The sequence below is a fragment of the Hippocampus bargibanti genome, linkage group LG06, assembly GCF_051943395.1.
Source record: "Hippocampus bargibanti isolate YZ-2025 linkage group LG06, ASM5194339v1, whole genome shotgun sequence".
Classification (NCBI taxonomy): Eukaryota; Metazoa; Chordata; class Actinopteri; order Syngnathiformes; family Syngnathidae; genus Hippocampus; species Hippocampus bargibanti.
The window spans coordinates 3,304,970-3,328,209 of NC_142739.1; the positions used below are offsets into that span (position 1 = coordinate 3,304,970).

The 23,240-nt window shown below is 42.5% G+C and overlaps 1 protein-coding gene across 1 annotated transcript in view; it reads right to left on the reverse strand.

The window, feature by feature from the left end:
- bckdhb (branched chain keto acid dehydrogenase E1 subunit beta) overlaps positions 1-19,689 on the reverse strand; it is a 55,079-nt gene extending 35,390 nt beyond the window's left edge. The window contains exons 1-5 of the mRNA XM_088999187.1: positions 19,457-19,689; positions 17,754-17,831; positions 15,316-15,384; positions 6,260-6,393; positions 3,607-3,762 (exon numbers count right to left, since the gene is read on the reverse strand). Of these exons, the coding sequence (XP_088855313.1) occupies positions 3,607-3,762; positions 6,260-6,393; positions 15,316-15,384; positions 17,754-17,831; positions 19,457-19,652 (633 nt within the window). The 5' untranslated portion in view covers positions 19,653-19,689. The remainder of the gene's footprint in view (positions 1-3,606; positions 3,763-6,259; positions 6,394-15,315; positions 15,385-17,753; positions 17,832-19,456) is intronic.
- Between the last annotated feature and the right edge of the window lie 3,551 nt (positions 19,690-23,240).

Genomic DNA, 23,240 nt, shown 5'->3' on the forward strand with positions numbered 1-23,240 from the left:
AGAGGAAAGCATACATGTTTGCAATCGATGAATTTATTCCATGCCATTATGAGGCAACATTGAGGGGAAATTTCTCACCGAAAAAGAGACACAAAATGGCGACCTCCTGTGGCCACCTCCGTTTCCACAGGCTGATAAATTCCTTATATGGAGCTTGGATGCCCTCTTCTGGCGGCTTTTGGGTGCAACGCGAGGTCCCCAGACCAAACAAGTACAGCAAAATACATTGACGTGATGGAAGGACCGCTACAATGCGTCTTTTTTTCGGTGAGGGGCGTTGCTTTCGTGATGTCACGTACGGACTCGTCATCAACTCAAAAACAAGACTTCCTGAATATTCAGTGCGAATCTTAAAACGTAAAAGATAGCTATATATATACGATACTTTATATACTTTTTATATTAATTAGCTATATACTTAGTATATATACTTAAAATAGGCTCAGTACAAGTCATTTGAAGCCATTTTACAAATTATGGACACAACTTGTCCGGAGACGTCGGTTGTCCTTTGAGGCAGGAAAATCATGGACCAATGATTGAATCAGGCAAAACCATGAATCTGTGTTTCCTTCTGGCATTGATAGTGGGAACAGCATTTTAGGTCAAAGCAACAACTAAACTACACTGACTAAAGCTAATCAACAGCGTGGGTTGAAATCAGTGGGTTGCTAACCTTCACATGAAGCTGGCTGGTCTTAATATATGCACAAAGATTAATATTTATCAGCGTGACCTTTGTTGGGAACAACATGTTTTCTGATCTCGGCGTTGGTTACTCAAAGTGGATATAACCGTATACTGTAAACAATAGTCCTTTGGCTGTTGTGAAATAACACACTTATATGATCCTCACAGAAGAATGAACAATGGAGAACAACCTCTGCTGCCCTAAAAGTTAGGGTTGGTGCTACTGTGCTACAAAGGTAGTCTGGAGCCCTTTTCCCTGGCAAAGAGAAACATTTATCAATCTCTGAAATTGTAGACAATGTACAAAAACATGAGAGGTAAACAATGAGAAGTTGAACCCCACTCCTCCACCGACGCCCACTCCTGCACCCAACCCAGAGTGGAGGCGCCACGAGCGCTGTATGAGGAAACAGAAGAGGGGGAAGCGTGGAGGTATCCCCACTAGGCTCGCGGCTAGCCCCTATCGGCCGACCATTCCTACCATCACGCTGGCTAACGTACGCTCGCAGGACAATAAAATGGACTACATCAGACTTCTCCGCTCAACTTCCAAGACCGTGGGTGAGTGTTGTGCCCTTGTGTTTGTGGAAACATGGCTGAACGACAGCATACTGGACAGTGCCATCCAGCTAGCCCAGCTAACTAGCTTCCGGCAGAAGCTAGTGGAGGGGGAGAAGACTCGTGGCGGGGGACTGTGTTTACATCAGTGATGCCTGGCGCCGCAACGCTGTGGTGGTACGCAAACACTGCTCACCACTGATGGAGCTTATGGTCATAAAATGTCGGCCATTCTACCTGCCGAGGGAATTTCGTGCCATACTGATGGTATCAGTTTACATCCCCCCCGAGCTCAATTAACAACAGGAGCGCGGCATTAAATGAACTCTACCAGCACATCAGCGAGCAACAGACAGCCAACCAATATGCTTTACTTATTCTGGCTGGCGATTTCAAACATGCCAACCCGAAAAGCGTGTTTCCACAACTCCATGGACACATTAACATTTACGACTTGAGGTAACAGCATTCTGGACAATATTTTCACCACACAAAAAGGAGCCTACAAAGCATACCTCCTCCCCCACCTAGGAGCTTCGGACCACTCCACTATCATGTTAATGCCCGCATGCAGGCCACTTGTCAAAGTCGTCAAACCAGTCAAGAAACAGATAAGGGTGTGGCCTGATGGGTCGTCAGAGGCACTCAAAGACTGCTTCTCCAACACTGACTGGAACATGTTCAGACAAGCGGCCACCTATAACAACACCACAGACCTCCAAGAGTACACACTCTGTTACCTCCTACATGAGGAAGTGCATGGATGAGGTGACTGTCACCAGATCTGTCACCATCCGGGCCAACCAGAAGCCATGACTGATGGGTGAAGTCCACAGGCTCCTTAGGGCTAGGAACGCTGCCCGGACGACAAGGAGGAACAAATTTGTTCTGCAGTATTTATTCGCAAGCAGGCCCCAGGGAGTGATACGGATGAGCAGGTGATTGGGAAAAGGGCGTGTGATTCATTGACGTGGCTCCAGTGATGTGCTCCGGGAATCTCTTTCACGATCGATGTCCTAGCTAATCCAGACGACGCTCCGTGAACGGTCAATTCCGCGTCGGTGTGGCTCATGTCTTTCTCTCTGGATCAAAATGTCAATCATTGCGTTCGGGTCGGGCTGGGTGAGGCTTTTCTCTTGCTGACTTTTTTTTATGTTTATAAAAATGTACACAAAAACGATGTGTGGATACTAAACTAAGAAAGACTTGTTATCTATTTGAGTTATTCCGGGTTGAGTGAACGCTGGCAATTGTGGCTGCTGCTGCTCACCCACATAAAAAAACTTACCCTGTGACTGTAAAGTGACCTTGAGACTTGATACTTGGGGTGCAATCCGATTCAAAAACAGTACATTTTAGAGTGCCATGATTCAAAGTTTCTGACTTTCCGATGCAAATATGTTTTGGTCAAACTGATATAACAAGACATTTTGGAAGTGTTACCTCCACTATACTGAAGCACATTAGGTGCCAATGATCCTTGATATTTTATACATCATCTAAAAGTACACGCTACATGCTGTACGATCATTCTGAACTCTATTTTTTTGTTCTTTCTCATTTTTTTTCTGCAAGACCTCACTTCAACCCTTTCTTGTTGTTTGTTTTTGCAATTACGACATTACGTCACTTTATGTACATCACTTTCTCACTTTACATATGTCACTACCTCACTTTACATACGTCACTGCCTCACTTTCCAGACGACACTACCTCACTTTACATACAGAAATTACAAGTATTGTCTGTTGTCAATTGTATGTCTTTTAGCCACGTTATAAGTGCCTTGCATGTCTTGCACGCTGGGTCCGAGAGGACATTAATTTCATTTGTGCTGTATGTCATGCATATTAGAACGTTTGACAATAAAGCTGACTTTGACTTTGACTTTGAAAAGCGAACAGCACATTTTCTACAAGTGAAGATTTTTTTATTGCTCGGTTATCTTGATCATGTTTTTCTCTTCATCTTCCTCACTCCACAGAGCTATCCATAAATGTATGTAACATCCTATGCAAAGCCACATTATAGTCATGAGCATCCAATGTCAACATGACAATAAACTAGCAACAAATTCAGCAATGGTCCTACATTGCTGGGTAAGATACATAATATGTGCTGTGCAACATTCAAAGTGCATCCCTGAATCTTTACAATTGAATAAAAGTTACTGAAGACAGTGAAATTGTTAAAGCAATCTTACACTTGAAGAACTCAGATTACTCAAGTATGTTTCAGCCCTACTTATACCTAAACACATAATTAAACAGGTTTTACAAACCAATACACAGTCAAATGGATGCATTTTAGAGAGCATGTCTGTCAAATTCAAAACAGTTTGCTTGCTGTGTGGCTCACCTTTATGCCAGGGCAGTGGGCAAAGAAAGCTTCTGGGCTTTGGGAATGGTAGAGGGATCCATGACCAACACATCCCCAGGGAGCTCGAATGGTGAGGTTGCCACAATCAAACAAGTTGCCAGATCGGTACCGGTACTTTGCAGCTTCATTGACAATCTGTAAAGAGACAGATATGTTAGTTCCATTAATCTTTGTTAAGTAACAGATTTAATCTAACGCATGGTATAGTTTTGGTTGCTTCTACGTACAGCGATACCTCGGTTCTCTACCATAATTCGTTCCAGGACCCTGTTCGAAAAGCGATTTTTTCGAACACCGAAACCATCTCTTTGCTCCTGTCACTTGCGAGTTGACAGCGGGGAGAGGGGGGGGGGGGCTTCCTCTCCCGGCCGTTCTCCACCTGCTGTCAATTCTGTAATCACGGACACGGGGCATTTATACGGTTCGCGATCACCTCGCCAATGCCGGATGATTGACTCAACTCGCCACCGTCTCTCTTCCTTCGATGCGCGAGTGTATCAGGTCCGAGGTATTTTCCCTGCGTCCCCTGCGTAAATTTATGTCATCTTCCGGGATTGCGTAATTTTGTACCCTCGTGTGCCATTTGCTTTTTGGCATAGTAAACGGGTCGGATCACCCCCTGCCTTCTTACTCGCTGTGTTTTCTTTTATTTGTGAATAAACATCCTGCTTGGTTAGTACGTGTCTGTTTTGGGATCCCAAACATTCCACTACGTTACGACGAGTCAGCTGCTGTCACTCTCGCTCGGAACGTGACAGCTACGGATGACTCGGCTACAGGATGTTATTTTCTCTTAAAATATCTATCCAATGACACTTGCTCACTCCCACAGTCACATCACTAGATTTCACAGCCTCCTTATTCTTTGATATCGTACTGATTGTAGATTTCGCCATGCTGTATTCCCTATCCAGATCAGACACTCGCACACCTCCTTCATATTTTGCGATTATTTCTTTCTTAAATGCAATAGTTGTACGCACTACTTTTTCTTTGTCACTTTTAGCAGCACTTACTTTATTTGGAGGCATGATTAGGGGCTAAAACTCTTCGTACACCTATATTAAACGCTAGAGCAAAACGCAGCATGTCTGCAAGCGACAACAGTTGGTCACGGAGAGAGCGATACACCCGTACGCTGCTCAGCACCCCACCCTCGCGTACGCACTCACGCGTCGTATTGGCGTTCGAACACTGATTGGTGTTCGAACTACGAAGCAAGAATATCTCGAATATTTTGTTCGAACTGTGAGGCGTTCGAGAACCGAGGTACCACTGTATTTGATCGAAGCACGTGTAGACAAATGCAATGCTCTACACTTAAAGGACAACTGCAGGCTGATATTTTTAATCAAATGCAAAACACCAATAAAAATGACTTAAAATGTCTAAAATCTGCAAAAAATTGAGCTGCGAATTGGGCATTTTCAGAAAACGCCCCCCCCCCCAGTTCGTGACGTCACGCCAAGATGTCTTGCCTTGCTCGAGAATAAAAACAATGGCTTCAGATTCGGAAAAGATGCTTTCTTGTTACTCATCCAGTTATGAATATGATTCAAATAGTTCTGAAGAGAAAAGGACACATGTTTGCAATCAATTTAAGAATTTATTCCGGTCATTTTGATGCATCTGGAGAGAAATGTAGTGGCAAACTCCTTAGTACTCACAGTACACAAAAAAGGCAGAAGATGGCGACAAAGCTCCGTGGAAATTGTCTCCTGGGAAGTTCTGTCAGCGAACATCAAATACACTGTAGAAGTCTTGGCGCAACACACAATGATTAACCATCGCGTTATTTATGTGTTTTCCTTCTATTTTCGCCATCAACACGAAGTTTTCAGACCAAACAAAGTACAGCAAAATGCATTGAGGTGATGCAAGGTATGTCCTTTCTCGGTGATCTGCGTTCCTTCAGTGACATAAGGTGAGGACTCATCACCAACTCAAAAACAAGACTTCCGGAATATTCAGCGCGAGTCTTAAAACGTAAAATATAGCTTCAGCGCGAGTCTTAAAACGTAAAATATAGCTATATGCGGTGGAATCTTTGTAAAGTACGCTCAGTAGAAGTCATTTGAAGCCATTTTACAAATTATGGACACAACTTGTCCGGGGACGTCGGTTGTCCTTCAAGTGTGTTGGATATTACAGAATTTAATGAATATTACACCAGTTTGGAACAATAGAGGAAATCAATTTGTTGAACAAATTGTAATGATATGATTTTAAACATAACAATTCATAACACCCTGTAACTTAACTATTGGTGTGAAGATCCGCAAAAGTTTCATACGGGAGGAAGACAGTCTAAAATTTGCCACTTCACTTGCACGGCTGAAAACTTTATCTGGAAAGGGTGACCTTGCAGTTTACCTGCCAATGTCATGCGCATACTCCTGTGAGTCGATTTTTGCTTGTGAAGTGAGGTGTACTCAGACGGGCTGCACTTCAACTGCCCTTATGTTAATGCAAATCTGGGATGCCACTATGATTGACTGGAAATCTCTCAACAACCAAGTAGGACACATTTTTTCATCTTTGCACATGATTTCCATCATCATCTTGAAACGTGTTGAGTTGTCCTCAGAATGTATGCCTTCCTTAATTCCTTTATTCATCATTTAATAGTTACCTGGTCAAATGCAGGAAATATATAGTCTGCAAACTGGATTTCAGCAATGGCCGTGGCTCCTGCAACAGCAACACCAATACCAAATCCCACAATCCCCTGCTCACAAAGAGGAGTGTTGAAGACTCGATCCTTCCCTGAGGTGATATTAAGAGAAAAACATGGAAATTAGCAACAGGCAAAAAAAGAGAACATTGTTGGTGGACACATCACCCGGCTTGACCCAAACGGGTACCAAATTCAATTCCTGCTATGGCTTCCCTTGTATGGAGTGTGCATGTTCTCCTCAGGCCTGCGTGGGCTTTCTTTGGGTCCTCTGGATTCCTCCCACATTCCAAAAACATACATGGAAGGCTGATTGAACACTCCAAATTGTCTGTAGGTGTGAATGTGAGTGGAAATGGCTGTTCGTTTCAGTGTGCCCTGCGATTGGCTGGCCACCGATGCAGGGTGTCTCTGGCCTACTACCCAAAGACAGCTGTGAAAGGCTAGAGTACCCGCTGCATCCCTAATGAGGATAAAGCGGTTCTGAAACGAATGAATGAGCGAATGAGTGAATGAATGAATGAATGAGTGAATGAATGAAAAGCGTGTATAATCCAGGGCAGCTGGGAAGACTTACCAGAGCTAGTGCCTCAACATGGCACCCAAAATATGGACAAAAATGGAAACATACAAATTAGCAGAAAAATGTGTCTGTCTGACCTCGAGCGTGGAACGTGGTGGCGTCTCTGCTAGTTTTTTTGATCTGTGAAGTCTGTTGCAGTGGCGTTGATTGGTTGAAACCAAAAGACGTGCACAGGCATACATGTTCGCGCTGACGCACGCACAGCAGAGAACAGAGGACGATCGAGTGCTGAGACTCGCTTTGCTCAAATGGTGTCGCTCCAAGTAAAACAACAAATTCAAACTCAAAACTTTTATATATTTCTATATTATATTTGGAAAACTTTTTTTCATTCATTGAAGGTGTGCCTTGTAGTCCAGTGCGCCTTATATATGGAAATGGTTTGAAAATACCATTCATTGGGGGTGCGCCTAATACTCCGGTACGCCTTATAAACCGGAACATCTTATTCTTCTTCTCCTTTTGGCTTTTCCCATCAGGGGTCGCCACAGCAAATCAGTGTGCACCGTCTTCAGAGGTTCGATTCGCATATTTTTGGCCTTATAAACTGGAAAATGTGGTCAATTCAAAGCTTTCGCAATTCCAGTTATACTCACTTCAATCAAGAGTCGCTTGCATGTCACCATTTTGGAGACAATGATAGAAAATAGTGGTGCGTACACACTTATTCCGTCGTATCGGGAGGGAGTTGCCACCACCGTGGGCGTCCATTCTCACTTGAATTCCAGGACCCACAGAATATTGAGTTTTAGGACTACAGTGAGACCTCAACTTACAAACACCTCAACTTACAAACTTTTTGTCTTACAAATGTCAAATTTAAGAAAATTAAACCTTATAATAAGCACTATTTTCATAATACACACCCACCACGGCTGGCGGAGTGATCTTCGGCGGAAGCACACGACCGAACAGCACCAGGGGTTAAATTACCAACAGTCCTTATGGAAGGTGACTCTCCTTCCATAAGCCATCAACGACCATCAAAAAGGTAAATAAAACTTTATTTTACAGCAGTTTATTTCTTTCATTACAGTCGTCATGTAATGCGCCTCTCTTTCCAAACAGCAATTCCCTTTGACCTTCAACCTCCAACGCCAAGTGACTTTATGATACAATGCAGTGTATTTCTTTCATTACAACACAATAGCACATTTATTATACATAGAATAAGGTATGTTGTGTGTAGTCTTAAGGCTTATTTAGTTGAAAAGTATATTTTATGGAAACCCGGGAACGGATTATTCCCATTTTAATGGTTTCCTATGGGAATTATTTTTTTGAGATACACACTTTTCGCCTTACACACTCTGTCTGGGAACCAATTAAGTTCGTACGTTGAGGTCTCACTGTACATCAACATTCAATGCAGTGCAAGAAACAGGGGAGACTCTTCTTTTATCAGAAAAAAAAAAGAGTTAATTCCTAAATTCTATGGGACTGGAGTTATTTGAGCTTGAAATGGGGGTGGCTGTATAAAATACAATACCAAAAAAAACATTGCCAGTTTGCTTTGCCAGGGGCCATGGCCAGCGCTTTATCGGCACCCAAGCATGAAAAAACAAAACCCGAACAAATTCGGGAATGGCGCTCCGCGTCATATTTTCAATTACCAAATAAGTTTGGGAATGGCAGTGAATGAGTTAATGTGATATAATAATAGAACATTTATTGCATCTATTTTAATTTTAGTTTATTTATTTTACAAGGTTCAGGAATTCCCCTTTGGCATTCCCCGTAGCTTCTAACAAATATGTTTTTCCCACTAGCGATAGCGAAGATTTCTTCCTCGATCTCTCTCCCACTGTCTCCACATCTCTCCCTGTGCTCTGCAACTTCAAATCACTGTGCCACCTGGCGTTAAAAAGTCTTTCATTACCAGTTCCAATCAAATGAATGCCATCATTTATATCGAACTTCAAGCGTGTACAAACATTCGGCGGGCAGGATTAAAAAGACTAGTGGGCCAGAGCTGGACCATGGGCCGTCGATTGCCCACCTCTGCTCTCCACATAAAACGGCAATTTTATCAATAAAGTACACATGTATAAATAATATATTTTTCTGAAAATGAAATATGGGTCTTAAGTGGCAAAACAATTCAGTGATACCATGAATTAAAAAAAAAGAAATTTAAAAAGTAAATAAATAAATAAATCACTGGAAAAAAAAAACAGATCCTATTTTTGTCAGTGAGTCCATTTTCCCCTTTCTCCACCCCGTAATTTAAAATGGAGCCAGAATAATGTGAACTACTCTAAATTTGGATTAAGAATGTCATTTTGCTTCCTCTATTTTTTTAAGGTAAAGGATTAAAATGTCTCTCTCACCAATATTACTCATTAAATTCTATTTGGTAGAAACAGTGTCATAAAACCGAAAAGAAAAAAAGACTAAAATTAACTTTTCTGTACCTGGCAATTTCCGTCGGCGTGGGTCAACCCAATCGATTTTACTTTTACTTGTTCCTCTGTAGGTGGTGGTGTGGCAGATGCATTCTGCTTTCATCGTTTATGACAACTTTAAAATATGCAATTTCTTACCAGGGGCGATGAATTGCAGAAATTTTGTGCATGTCGAGGTCATCAAAATGCTATTAATTTTTGCGAAGAATATGCAAAAAAACAAACACAAAAATTGACAAAAAGTTGAAAACGGCGCCCACTCTTCCGGCCCTATTAATGACAACAATATGTCAGAGTCCAGCAAGAGGTGGACTCTTTTAGCTATGTGGTAGCTATAAATTATAATGGTTGGTCAAATATATACTGTACAACTCTTAATAGGTTAAACAAAAACAAAAAAATTAAAATACAGTAAAGTCTCGTTATATCGATATTCTCGGGAGTCCGAAAAAATATCGATATAACCGGACTATCGATATATCCGATCCTGCGCGCATGTAATTTTCTCCTTGCGTTCATAGAAATAGTATCGTAATAAGCGGTACTATCGATATAACCGATATCGATATAACGAGACTTTACTGTATGTCTTCTACCCTGTCATAGGAAAAGAAATGACATTTCGGCACACAAAGCCATCTCTGATTGAAATTTGCTTTTTAACTGTATAACTAATCAACGATGAGATAGTATGATGGGAAGGTCTTGAGGTGTGCAAAATGTATTTGCAATTCAACAGCAATGGTATAGTGTATTGCAGGCATGGTTAGTTAGCCATGTTGCATGGCAGCAAGAGTTCAAGGCATGGTGTGCAGTAAAAGCATTCCCTCCTTGTGCTCAGCCAAGTTCTCTCCCGTTGCTCTGGCTTCTTCCTACGGTCGAAAACAATATGTTTGGCGAATTGAAAGCTCTCTGTGTCAATGTGTGCCCGGCATGTGATACACTTGTGATCGGTGGTGACGCATGATGAATCCTGGCTCAAAGGCTATATTTGCTGTTTTTGGCCAACACGTAAAACTCTTCTGGTGAAGCAATGTGTTAATTTGGATGTACCTGTATGTTAGAGGTCATTGTCATGCTGAAAGATGACATTCCTTTTCAGTTTCGGCTGTATAGCAGACATCTAAAGGATTTTGGTCCAAAACTGACTCATACTTGGAACTGATCATTAGTCACCTCCACTTGACTGAAGCCCCTGTTTTAGTGTGTAAGCATTTTGGAAGTTGTGTGCCCGACTTCTCTTCCAAAGGAAACATATCAAGACAGCTTTATTTATTTCATCAGGAATCATCAACATATGAATTCATTATCGCTGAAAGGAAATTGTGAGTTCCTTTATGCAAGGGATGAGTCAAAAATCAGTGATAAGTCAAAAATCTAAATATTTTTTCAACCATCTAGAATGGTACATGTTAAACTGCGATGTGAACAGTTATCTGCCATAGTGTTTAACTCTTAGAACTTGCAGTTTGGATGCAAGAAAAAAGGTGCAAAGGTGCTTCTGTCTGTTTTAGGAATCTCTGGGTGTACTCGTGATCAGCCAGATTTAAATCGAAGGTCCAGTGTTGCCTTGAGAGACATCTTTATTTCCATCCCTGATCAGACCCGTAGCTTCTAACAAATATGTTTTTCCCACTAAAATGAAAGGAAATGCTTTCTACAAAAACATTAAGTCATGCCATTATGGCATTGATTTTAAAAAGAAATCAACAGGTTTGATCACATTCTCATTCAATCTGGCAATGCACCTTGTGCTGCTGCTCATTTTGATGTGCACGGGTTGTGGACGTGGGGGCAATACAAGACATATGGTTACGGTATTTTCTGGTGATTGAGATGGACCCAAAAGCCTTCATTTTCTTCACAAGATGACCCTGTGGCTTATACGCGGGTGTGTCTTATATGGGAAGTAATATTGAGCCACAACAGGTCTTGCAACGATTGTGTGCCTGATACAGGTAACATCCGATTTACGACCGGCGCGAGTTACGACCACGGCCGCCAGACCTTTTTTTTTCTACGGCTGCCACCGCTACAGCCGCAACGCTGTTGGTTGAACTCCGCAGCATGTTTGCAATGCATTTGGTAGAATAAAGACTCCAGATGGTCCTTCTTGTTTAGATCTGTCACGTTCCGAACGAGGCAGAGAGTAACCGACTCGTCGGAGCAAAGTTGAATGTATGGATCCCCAAGCATGCGACAGAGACAGAGGTTCGTGCAGGATGATTTACTAAGAGACAACACAAAGCGCTGGTCTCAAAAAGAGGACTAGGCAAATAATAAAAAATAAAGAATACAAAAAACGACGAATGGGGGGGCAAAGGGAAACCCGATCCGCATACTATACCAATGGTGAAAAGCAACGATGCACTGGTGCAGAAAAGGAACAATCCCGAAAAATAATACTACTAACGGGATGTAAGGGGGGGGGGGGGGCTCGGACCGGGTAAAACACAAGCATCGATTATATAGAAAGTCAAGGGTAATGCAAAGTACAAATACAAGTTGACAGCGTCCCGTTTTCATACCCGGTGTCCTGATGAAGGAGGTGGTGGAAGCGGGGAGGCGCGTCCCCGCCCCCAGCTGTCAATCCGAACGTAACAATATCGAACAAGTAGGATGTTTATTTGCCGGAGCAGCATTGCACAAAATGAGGATACAAAATAACTGTTTCTTAACAAACGCGTACGACAATTCTCTCCAGCCTGACAGCATCTTACTCGCACAGCAATTAGGCGGGGGATGTCCACCGACTCCGAGGCATCAGTTGGTGTCTGCGCTCGAGCGGGTGGGATCGCCGCGACGCGAACGCCGCGTCGGGTTCACGGACGGTGCCGCCGCCTCTTTGAGACAGTTCGTTCTGCTGTGCGGCGAGGGGGCGAATTGGGCGTGTCTTGCGTTGCAGACGGCCACTGGGTCGGGCCGAACGTCAGCGCGAGGTACGGCCAGGGAGAGGGCAACCAGCAGAACTTTTTTGCTTCGGCGTCCGCCTGAGTCCGAGCAAGTATGTTGGTCGACCTCTTCTGACTTCTCCGTTAGCGGGGAGAGCGTTTTTTCAACAGCCCGCATGCGTGGAAAGCCGTGTGTATTTGGGTCAGCAGAAAGCGTGTGCGCCGACACAGTAATAAAAATCGATAATACGAAATATAAAATGATTAAAATGACACTAAAAGTTATAAGATTTATAAATGAACTGTCAACATTTGGGTATATAATAGTATTCAATAGAAAATGTTGCTTAAAAACAACAGATTGGCATTGTATACTATCCTGTCGTATAAACCTCGCGTCAGCCATTTTTAATGTATTTCGATTTACGACCGTTTGACTTGCGACCGTTTTGTCGGAACGGAACCCGGTCGTAAGTCAGATGTTACCTGCATTTGGAAAATGTTTATATAATTATATATTATTTGAGATTTTTTTTCCATTCATTGAAGGTGCGCCTTATATATGGAAAAAGTTTGAAAATACACCATCCATTGGGGGTGGCCTTATACACCGGAAAATACTGTATATTATATTGAGAGATGTAGCTCATTTCTTGGCTTCTCGGTTCAGCAATCAATACTATGGTTGCAAATAAGATATTCTGTCTGAATGTGTAACCTGCTGCATGTTTTGCATTTAGACCGATGCTAATTGTTAGCCTGTGTGCCTCTGGTGCTTGCTCTTGCATTGAAGTGGCAGTGAAGTGGGCTTCCAAAAGGTCTTTGTTCCTTTTAGTTTGCGAGGAACCTTCATCAGAGAGTTGAAATAAACACTTTGAACATTAATTTTTTAGGAATATTTACGAATTATATCTGCCAATCGCAGTACATTTGATATGGATGGGTGGATGGGGTTGGTGGATGGAGAGAGAGAGAGAGAGAGAGAGAGAGAGAGAGAGAGAGAGAGAGAGAGAGAGAGAGAGAGAGAGAGAGAGAGAGAGAGAGAGAGAGAGAGAGAGAGAGAGAGAGAGAGAGAGAGAGAGAGAGAGAGAGTTTGAGATGAGGCGATGCAAAAAGCAGTGTTGGAGAGCCGAGATGACAACATCATAAAAGCCATTCATATAGTGCGCGCTCTGCATTAACCTCTTCTGTGTTTGTGCTGCAGGTGGGAGAGGTGCGCTCCTTCCCTTTCAGTAGTGAGAGGGATAAAAACAGCTTTGTGCTCGTCACTGTACACAAGGGTGAGATGGAAAATAATGATCAGTCTCCAAAAGGTCAGCATTTCTGACGTCAATGAATACAAAGGCAAAGCCAGTCACTGTGCAATTGATTTGAGACACCGCTTTTTTTTTTTAAAAACAAAACAAACGAAAGCAAGCAAAACATACTAAAATGCTATTTGGAGACAAGATTTTAGCTTTGGGTTTGATGAATGGACATGAAAGAAAAACGATAGGAATTAATTCACAACCATGAGCTATACTGCCATGCAGGTGACTGATGATAGTTATTCATTATAAATTTTTAATGGGTTTCCTTATGGAATGACAACAAAAGGGGGAATACATCTCTCTCATACATACATAACTGCAATTTTAAATGTGTTATTTTCTAATACCGTATTTAAAAGTGTTGGTATTGTACAAGACAGACAACCAAATTCCAAAAGCACCTGTTTAAGTGATGCATAGAATTCAGAAGGCGCAAATGACTTGAGATTTGAGCTGAGCTGAACTGAGCCCTCCATGGAACATCTACAGGAGCCATACTGTACTAAATGTTGATAGGCAGACCTCCAGTTTGTTTCAACAGTTGCTGTGGAAACGTGCAATGCAACAGTTATGTGACAACTCCAGTCACAGGTTTGGCATTGCTTCTTCTCTGCTCATCGGTCTTGTCCCTTAAGCGTTTTCAAATGCACACACATGGAAAAATACTACATACCAGAACTAGATAACCAGTAGATATATATCCCATCGGTATCTATTTTTTGTTTTGCTGGTACATACTGTGAGACTAATAAAGGCATATCCAATCCAATCCAATCCATACATGTACCCTCTGAATTGTTATTATTCTACAGCACTTGATGCCTCATATACCGTTCGGCGGAATACAAAATGAAATAACTTTCATCAGCTTGCTTGCGCCTTAATCAAAGATTACGCTGTCCCGCAGACCTTTTTCACAGCTGACATTAAATTAAAATGATAGGAGCTGGGACACACACAAGAGGACCAAGCAAGTAGTTATAAACATTATGTTTTGAATGTGTCATTGGAATGCTGAGGCTGTGGCAATTACTGTGGAGAAAAAATGGTACTTCAGCTCAACTGATGATACTGAATCTGCAGTACTCAGACATATCTATAACAAGCGGGACAGTAATCAAAATGCATTAAAGAGTTGCAAGGATTTGTCAGCACTGAGAATGTTATGAATACAAGCATAAACTTCAATACCAAAAAAAGTTATTAGGTACACATCTATACGAGGGACTATGTTGTAATTGTTCATCTAGAATAATCACACATGAGCTTTCTAATGCTACTAATAATGAAATATTTGCAAAAGGGTCCTTTTGGTCCTCTAGGTGAACAGTGAACGTATTCTGGAGCCGCAGAAAGTGAGGTTGTTTCTAATACTGTGCTGCCATCTTATGGTAACGGAATACAAAACAGAGGAAAAAAGCTGCTGATGACAACTGGCTTGATTTTTGGACCAGTGCAGTGGTTCTTAACTTGGGTTGAATCGAACCCTGAGGGTTCGTAAATCAGCCTCAGTGGATCTACAGAGTCTCTGCTATGGAGGTTAACACACCCAACTCAACATGTCAATTAGTTATGACACCCGCAGAGCCATGACTGGTTGGTTCATTTTGTGTACAATAAAAAACATGTATACTTGAACTTATGAGTGTGTTTACTTTTTTCATTTTTTTAAAGAAAGTGTTCTTAAATTAAAAAAAATGTTTTTTTTATACATGAAGGATTCGGTGAATGTGGATATGAACTGGTCAGTTTCAGTACCTCTAGTAAGGTTAAGCAGTTTTAGACAGTGAAGAATAGGATGATTATTGACCAGGTTTGAACTTACCATATTTGTCTCTCAGACCCACTGTGCATCGAAACACTCCACCGAAGGCCACATCTTCTCCAAAGATGACTGCAAGCACACAGTTTAACTTAATGACAAACGCATCTTTAGACGCTAGAGTGCTCTTTTTTGTCACGCCTTCGACATCACCGCCCGTAAGTTTATGTGTAGATATGACTCATATTTGTTATGTATTTAGTGAAAAGAATTCTTAAATGAGGTCTTGTGCCATAATTTTCAATTTTATTACAAGTTTATTTGAAGACAGGTACTCCCTTGAAACATGTTACTATGGATGTTGAACATTAAGTTCGCAACTTTCTGAATTCAATGGAAAAATACGTAATATTTAGAGAGTACATTGAAAGAATGAAAATTGTAAAGAGCAGTACATTGGGGAGACTCAACAAATTCTCAAAAAAAAAAAGACTTTATCAACATCGCAGGGATAATACAAGTGGGCCTCAATCGGCAGTACATTTGCACCTAAAAGCTAGCAACCACTCATTTGACGACAATGAGGTTAAAATCTTAGCGAAAGAACATAGATGGTTTGAAAGGGGGGTAAAAGAAGCGATTCTTATAAAACAACAAAATCCTTCATTAAACCAGTCTGGTGGGGTGAGGTTCAATTTGGATCGTTCATACAATAGCCTGCTTAGGCAAAACAGGTTAGGCAACATTCGTAATGCTGATGAGGTGATACCGGTGGGAGTGGGGCAAATAGGCCAGTTGTTAGTCAGGAATGTAGGAACTATTAGTGGGGCCAAAAGGAGTGGTCCTCTGCTCCCCCCAACCTGAGAGTAGGGACCTATCATAGCTGTGTCCGGCGCGGCCATGTCTGGACATTAGGGATATATAAATAGGGCCGATACGACCAGTCAGACTTTAGTTCGCTGACGAAGCCTCTTGGATAGGAGGCGAAACGTCCAAAACCTTCAAATTTGTACAGATGACAGCTGAAGAAACCTTCTTATCGATGTAATATTTAGTCGAAAATGTAAAAAAATTATGAAGGAAATAGAAGTGTTTGACTGCCTTCTCTCACACAAAAATAACTATACTTGATTATAATACAAGTGTTTGAAATAGCGTCTGCCCGGTGGCCCGGGGCGTACAACTTTTACGTCGGGCGTACAACTTTCAAAACGTCTCGGCCCGGATGGCCGACAACTTCTTCAAGAAAAAAAAGCGATATTTTTTTCAAATCAAACGTTTGTTTTATTCAATAAATCAAAAGCAACAAACAAAATGCGACGAGCCATGTGGACTCCACTTTCTCAGCGGCTTTCAAAACTCTGAAGTATACTTTTCAGTCAGAGTGTATGTAGTACGAAGCAGGCTTCTTATTGGCTGCCGGTGCAGAGTATGCAATTTGCCAAATGAACGTTCATTTGGCAATTTGCATACTCTGCACCGGCAGCCAATAAGAAGCCTGCTTCGTACTACACCCTGACTGAAAAGTGTACGTCCGAGTTTTGAAAGCCGTTGAGAAAGTGGAGTCCACGTAGCGTTGAGCAGACAACACATCGCAAACGTTACCTTGTACACCATGACGACAAACGACAACTGGTGCAAAATCTTCAGCAAGGTATATTTACCATAAATTAAGCAGGGGAGCATTTGTGGTTGGTACTTCCTTAATTTTAAAAATCTCTTTAAACTTCGCAACAATGTTTTTTTTTTTTTGGGCGATTAGAGGGTCAACTGTACAGAGCAATGGAGAGTGTGGAAAAGAGGTGAAGAAGCATGTCCAGGCAGGCTGGAGCGGCTGGAGAAAAATGTCAGGTGTGATGTGTGATAGAAGGGTTTTAGCTAGGACAAAAGGAAAAGTGTATAAAACAGTGGTGAGACCAGCCATGATGTTTGGACTGGAGACAGTGCCACTGACGAAAATACAGGAAGCAGAGCTGGAGGTAGCAGAGCTGAAGATGTTGAGTTTTTCTTTGGGAGTGACCAGGTTGGATAGGATCTGGAATGAGTACATTAGAGGGACAACTCATATTAGAGGCTTTGGAGAGAAAGTCAGAGAGGCCAGACTGAGATGGTTTGGACATGTTCAGAGGAGAGAGAGTGACTATATCGAGAGAAGGATGCTGAGCCTTGAACTGCCAGGCAGGAGACCGAGCGGAAGACCGAAGAGGAGGTTTATGGATGTGGTCAAAGAGGACATGAAGGTAGCTGGTGTGAGAGAAGAGCATGCATGGGATAGATGGAGGACATTGATTCGCTGTGGCGACCCCTGAAGAGAAAAGCCGAAAGGAAAAGAAGAAGAAGAGACGTCTATGCGTTTTAAGTTGTGAAAAATCGGGCAGGCAACTTTTCAGAGTTGTCTGCCCGGGTGTCCACTAACTTTTTGTCATGAGTTTCAGATACTGATACAACGTATGAAAATGAATGAAGACAAGTTTTTGTTGTTGTTTTTTAACACAAAATACCTGCTGTAGGGTCACTGGAAAGAGTGTTGTCCAATGCACTTGTAACAGACTGGAACAAATTCATCTTCTGGGTTGGGCCTACAATGAGGTACAAATAAACAGGACAAAAAAACTGTGGTGTTTGCATCAGAATAAATTTTGGAACACACCTTGTATAGATGACAGAGAAAAAGCTTGATTGAGACTAAACTTCTGCCTCCGACGATTGAACTATTGTCTTTTTATTTTAAAAGGGCTTACCTGAACTCGAAATCTGAGTTGCAATGTGGCCAAGGTTCCATAATACAGACATTGGATTTACCTTTATTAGTCACGCAGTGGAGAAATTTACATTTCACAGCAGCAAAGTTATGAAAGTGCACTTTGCTGAAAGTTCTGAGGAAAAAACATTTCTATACATATATTTTGTCAATTACATATTTTAATTTACCGGTACTTATATAAAGAATAACATTGGGAGGCCGGACCAGGTTTTGAACTCACGACCTCTGCACTGTATAGCCAGCGTGCTTACCACGTGACGACCGGGCTGTCCGAGCGACAACCCATTGTTCAAAGAATAATATTGAAAGCCTTCCAGTTAATCAAACAGCACATATTTGAAAAGCTACGTCTACTGTAGTTCATAGAGTTGCTTGTTCTGTAGCCACAAGGGGACACAAGCCAGTGTCTTATTGTGCCAGTCCCAAGCCCGGAAAAATAGAGGGTTGTGTTGGGAAGGGCATCTGACGTAAAAGCTTGGCCAAAACAAACATGCGAATCAAACCTCTGAAGATGGAGGACACTGATTCGCTGTGGCGACCCATGAAGGGAAAAGCCGAAAGGAAAAGAAGAAAGAAATGACATGTACTTTCATTTTTCATGTGGTGCTTGAATGAGGGGGGGGGGGGTCATTTTCATTTGAATAGTACTTTCTCATTACGTGTGAACTGACCAATCTCTAAAATATAATTTTGATTCCATTTTAAAAATTGTGTCCCTCTAAGATTTATAATTGGGTGTAATTGTGTATCTCACCAATGCAATGATCAGTTGTGGAGACGGCACTAAGTACAAGTCAAGTGGATTACAGTGATTGACACGTAACCAAACCAGTCATTCCAGGAAATCGTTATTACTTTAGTGTACTGGATGCCTTAGGCACATCATTGAAATACGTTTTTTTATTTGATTTCTAAGTTTACATGCAGATGTAGTCATCGTGTTTGGCATACAAAAAAGTCGATGCAGAAAACCAGTTGAGATTGTACACTTGTCTGTGTCTTATGTGTTGTATTATGTCATTTTATGTAAAATGTTTTTTTAATGACGGCACGGTAGCTCCTCACTCCCGAGGAAAGAAATGTAATCTATGCTGTATACTCATAAACCACCTAGACGCAGAAAATATCCTTATCATCAAATATCAATTACAAATGTCGGAGATAATTCAGAATCAGGAAGCCTTTAATAGTCCCACAATTACTACAATTACTGTAAAAATGTGTAAAAAACAAAGCTTCAATGTTTAAATCAAACAGGAAGTTTACCTTGTGTGGCGGTTTTAGTTTTGAAAGCAAACTGATATTTTTTTAATGCTTTAATGCCTACATAAGGCCGGCAAGTAATTTAATTCATTTTTCGCAGTTATTGTACTATATCATATCAATCTTTCGTGATATAAGGTCAAGACTGCAGAGCGAAAAGCTAAGCTAGCAACTTACCATAGTGTGTCGGGACGAGGTCGGGCTGGAAGGTAAAGTGTGCTGCATGTCTGCACTGTGTTTTGATATTGGGTTCGCAGCTCGGTGATAGTTTCAGCAACACGGGTCCAAAATGGCTCTGCGGTAAGGTCGAGACACCGGAGATAGAAGGTTTTCTGTGTAGACCTCGAAGAAAAAGCCGTGCCGAAGCCGCCATGACTGGGGTGACCGCCGGGGCAATTGAACCAAACTACATAGATCGTGTAGTGTAAATCCTCTATAAACATGACAGCCTGCATGTTTTACATCTTTGCTGAAACAATATCTTATGGGTAACGTTTTATTTTGTTTAATAAATGTCATTTTTGACAAACACACACGTTCATGCTTTTATGTCAGTTCCTTCAATAGATTCACCGTTCCGAGAGTGAACCCTCTTCATTGTCAAGGTTCAGGATCTCAGAATCACGTATGCGGAGAGGCATTATTCAGAAGTGGGTGTGTTCGGTAGGTGGATTATGCCCTGCTCATTTATTTCTAAATGGCGCACCGTGTCCTCAGTCAGGTCATTGAGTGTCACTATTTTTGATGCACGAGAAGAGGTACCCAGTGTTCGCTCGGCGATTGTTTTCGCACGCAATCATACCATGATGTGATTGGCTTCAGGAGGAGGCGTGTACACGCTCATGTTGGGTCCGAGAAAGATTAAAAGTCGTACTGAACGCGAGGCAAACGTCAACAAACAATTCGGATAAATCTGATCAGTTTTTCATTGTTTGGGTTCATCACAACACATTTTAAGGACGCTGTTTATACAATTTGGAGTGGTCAATCTGCCTGTCATGCATGTTTTTGGAGTGTGGGAGGAAACAGGAGGACCCGGAGAAAACCCACGCAGGACAGGGAGGCCGGACCGGGACGCGAACCGGCGACCTCTGCACTGTGAAGCCCGTTTTCTAACCACTCGACAGTATGGCAGAAGGGATGGGTGACGTGACATGGGTTTCGTCTGGTGATTAACTGCGCAACAGAAAAGCACTACAAAGCCAATGTGCTTCAAAGTTCCACTCGACAAAACGTGAATTAAATAATGACACAAAAAGTAATCTGGACTCAAAAGGAATCAGGGAACAAATTAGACAACACTAGACAGTACAAAAGGGGAAACAAATTAAGATATTGTCATGAAAATGCGCGTTAATCGAGACCATCAGAGAAATGCGACTCACCATGAATTTCGTCCAGATTGTATTAGAAACTATGGGAGGGACTTGGTGCCACATTGTCCGCCGTTGCGTGACTTCCATCATAATTTAATAATCTTAGTGTACAACTCCGTTACATACACCCCCCTTAAGCCAAGAAGTCTTACACTGAACTGCTGTTTGGTGCATATGCACAAACAACAGTCAGAACCCGTCCCGCCATTCGAAGGCGGAGGGAAGCAAGCCTCTCATCTACCGGAGTGAATCCCAACGTACAAGCGGCGAGCCGCGGGGGCAATAAGTATGCCGACACCTGCTCTACGCTCAACTCCAGAGAGGAAGACAGTCAAAGCACTCTCAAGAGGGCTGGTACCAAAACCCAGGCTGTGTGTGGAGGCAAGTGCAACTATGTCTAGTCAGAACTTTTTGACCTCGTACACCAGCTCAGGCTCCTTCCCTGCAAGAGAGGTGACAATCCACGTCCCAAGAGCTAGCTTCTGCAACCGAGGATCGGTTGCAGAAGCTGGGGTCCCCGCCATTGGCTGCCGCCAAGCTCACAATGCACCCGACCCCTGTGGCCCCTCCCTTGGGTGGTTAGCCCTTGAGAAGGGGGACCCACATTTCCTCTTCGGGCTGAGCCTGACTGGGCCCCAGGGTGTAGGCCCGGCCACCAGGCGCTCACCAACGAGCCCCATCTCCAGGCCTGGCTCCATAGAGGGGCCCCGGTGACCTGCGTCCGGGCAAGGGAAAACCAGATCCATCTTTATTTTTCTTCATATGGGGACTTTTGTGTCATATTTTGGTCCTTCACCTCGGACCTGTTTGCCATGGGTGACCCTCACAATACAGTATATCAAATATTTTTATTCATGTGTGCACAGAGAGCATCCACTAAGTTTGGATTGGATTCACCTCCATCCGTCTCGCAGTGATGAAATTTACATTTCACAGCAGCAAAATTATGAAATTAAGATGAAACGTATGAAAGAAGTAGAGAAAAAAATACATAAGCTGCTGGAAAGGCAGCGACGCTCATGGCACCATCTTGAAGTCAAAAGAAAAAAAACGACATACACAAACAAACACAAACAAAAAACTAAATAACAAATAAGATGACAACACAAAGACACAGAGACTCCTTCATTCTGAAGCTCTTTCTGCACCCTCTTTGTAACATGAAGCAGTTCTAGATGAAAGAGGAGAGAATCAAAGCATCCTTTTCACCAGTGGGTCAGGGACGTCATGGTGGAATGTGCACCTCTACTACAAGCTAACTGTTGAAAGCAAACACGAAGCTGTAGCATGACGAAAAGAGATAGTCTCACATCTCCTGTCCCACGTAAATCTGCTTAGATTCCAAGCCGCAACAGTTCCACATGTGCATCGGCACTCTGCGCTGAGGCTCCTTTCTTCTCATCGCGGGCTCCTTAAGCCATGCACCCATCCAGCTGCAGACTGTCCAACAGCACCAACCTTTGCGCTGAACAAAGCAGGGCTGTGAAAATGCTGCCCATGACAGGCGCAAAAAAGCACAATCGCCCCAAAGCTGTCGAGCGATGACTTTCAAATGGTACCGACATTCCACCCATTCAAAAACAGTACTGGCACATTCGTGCTGCCGAAACGGTGCAAACGCTCAGCACAGTCTCCTCCTTGATGAATGTCGTGGCCAAAAATGCTGAAAAACAATCCGTATGATTTTCTTGACCTAAGTATGCCTCCGGGAAATGCTTGGGAGTATTCCTCACGAAATGACTGTAGTTTTCTTTTACTTTTCACACTTTTGTTGACCCGAATGCGCAATTCATCTAAAGGAAGCTGAAGGACAGATGGTGGTTGACTTTGCCAAGAGGATGGAAATGGCTATTGTGAATACTTTCTTTCAGAAGAGACAGGAACACAGGGTGACCTATAAGAGTGGAGGCAGAAGTACAAAGTTAGACTACATTTTGTGTCAACGGCGCCATCTAAAGGAAATCAGTGACTGCAAAGTAGTGGTTGGTGAGAGTGTAGCCAGACAGCAAAAGTTGGTGGTGTGTAGGATGACGCTAGTAGTGCGGAAGATGAAGAACCCAAAGGCTGAAGTGAGGACAAAATGGTGGAAGTTGAAAAAGGAAGAGTGTTGCATTACTTTTAGGAAGGAGTTAAGACAAGCACTGGGTGGGCAAGAGGTCCTTGCAGATTCAAGACTGGCAAACTACAGCACACGTAATCCGAGAGACAGGACGGAAAGTACTTGGTGTATCGAGTGGAAGAAAGGTAGATAAGGAGATATAGTGGTGGACTGGGGAGGTGCAGGAGTAAATCAGAATCAGAATCATCTTTATTGCCAAGTATGTAGAACACACAAGGAATTTGTTTCCGGTAGAAAGGTGGCAAAAAAAGTAAAGTAAAGGTGGCAAAGGCCAAACAAGAGGCCGATGAAGACTTGTATGCTCGGCTGGACAGCAAGGAAGGCAAGACTGATCTTTACAGGCTGGCGAGAAAGAGAAACAAAGATGGTAAGAACCTGCAGCAGGTTAGGGTGATTAAGGATAGAGATGGCAATGTATTAACGGGTGCAAGATGGAAAGAGTACTTTGAAGAATTGATGAATGAGG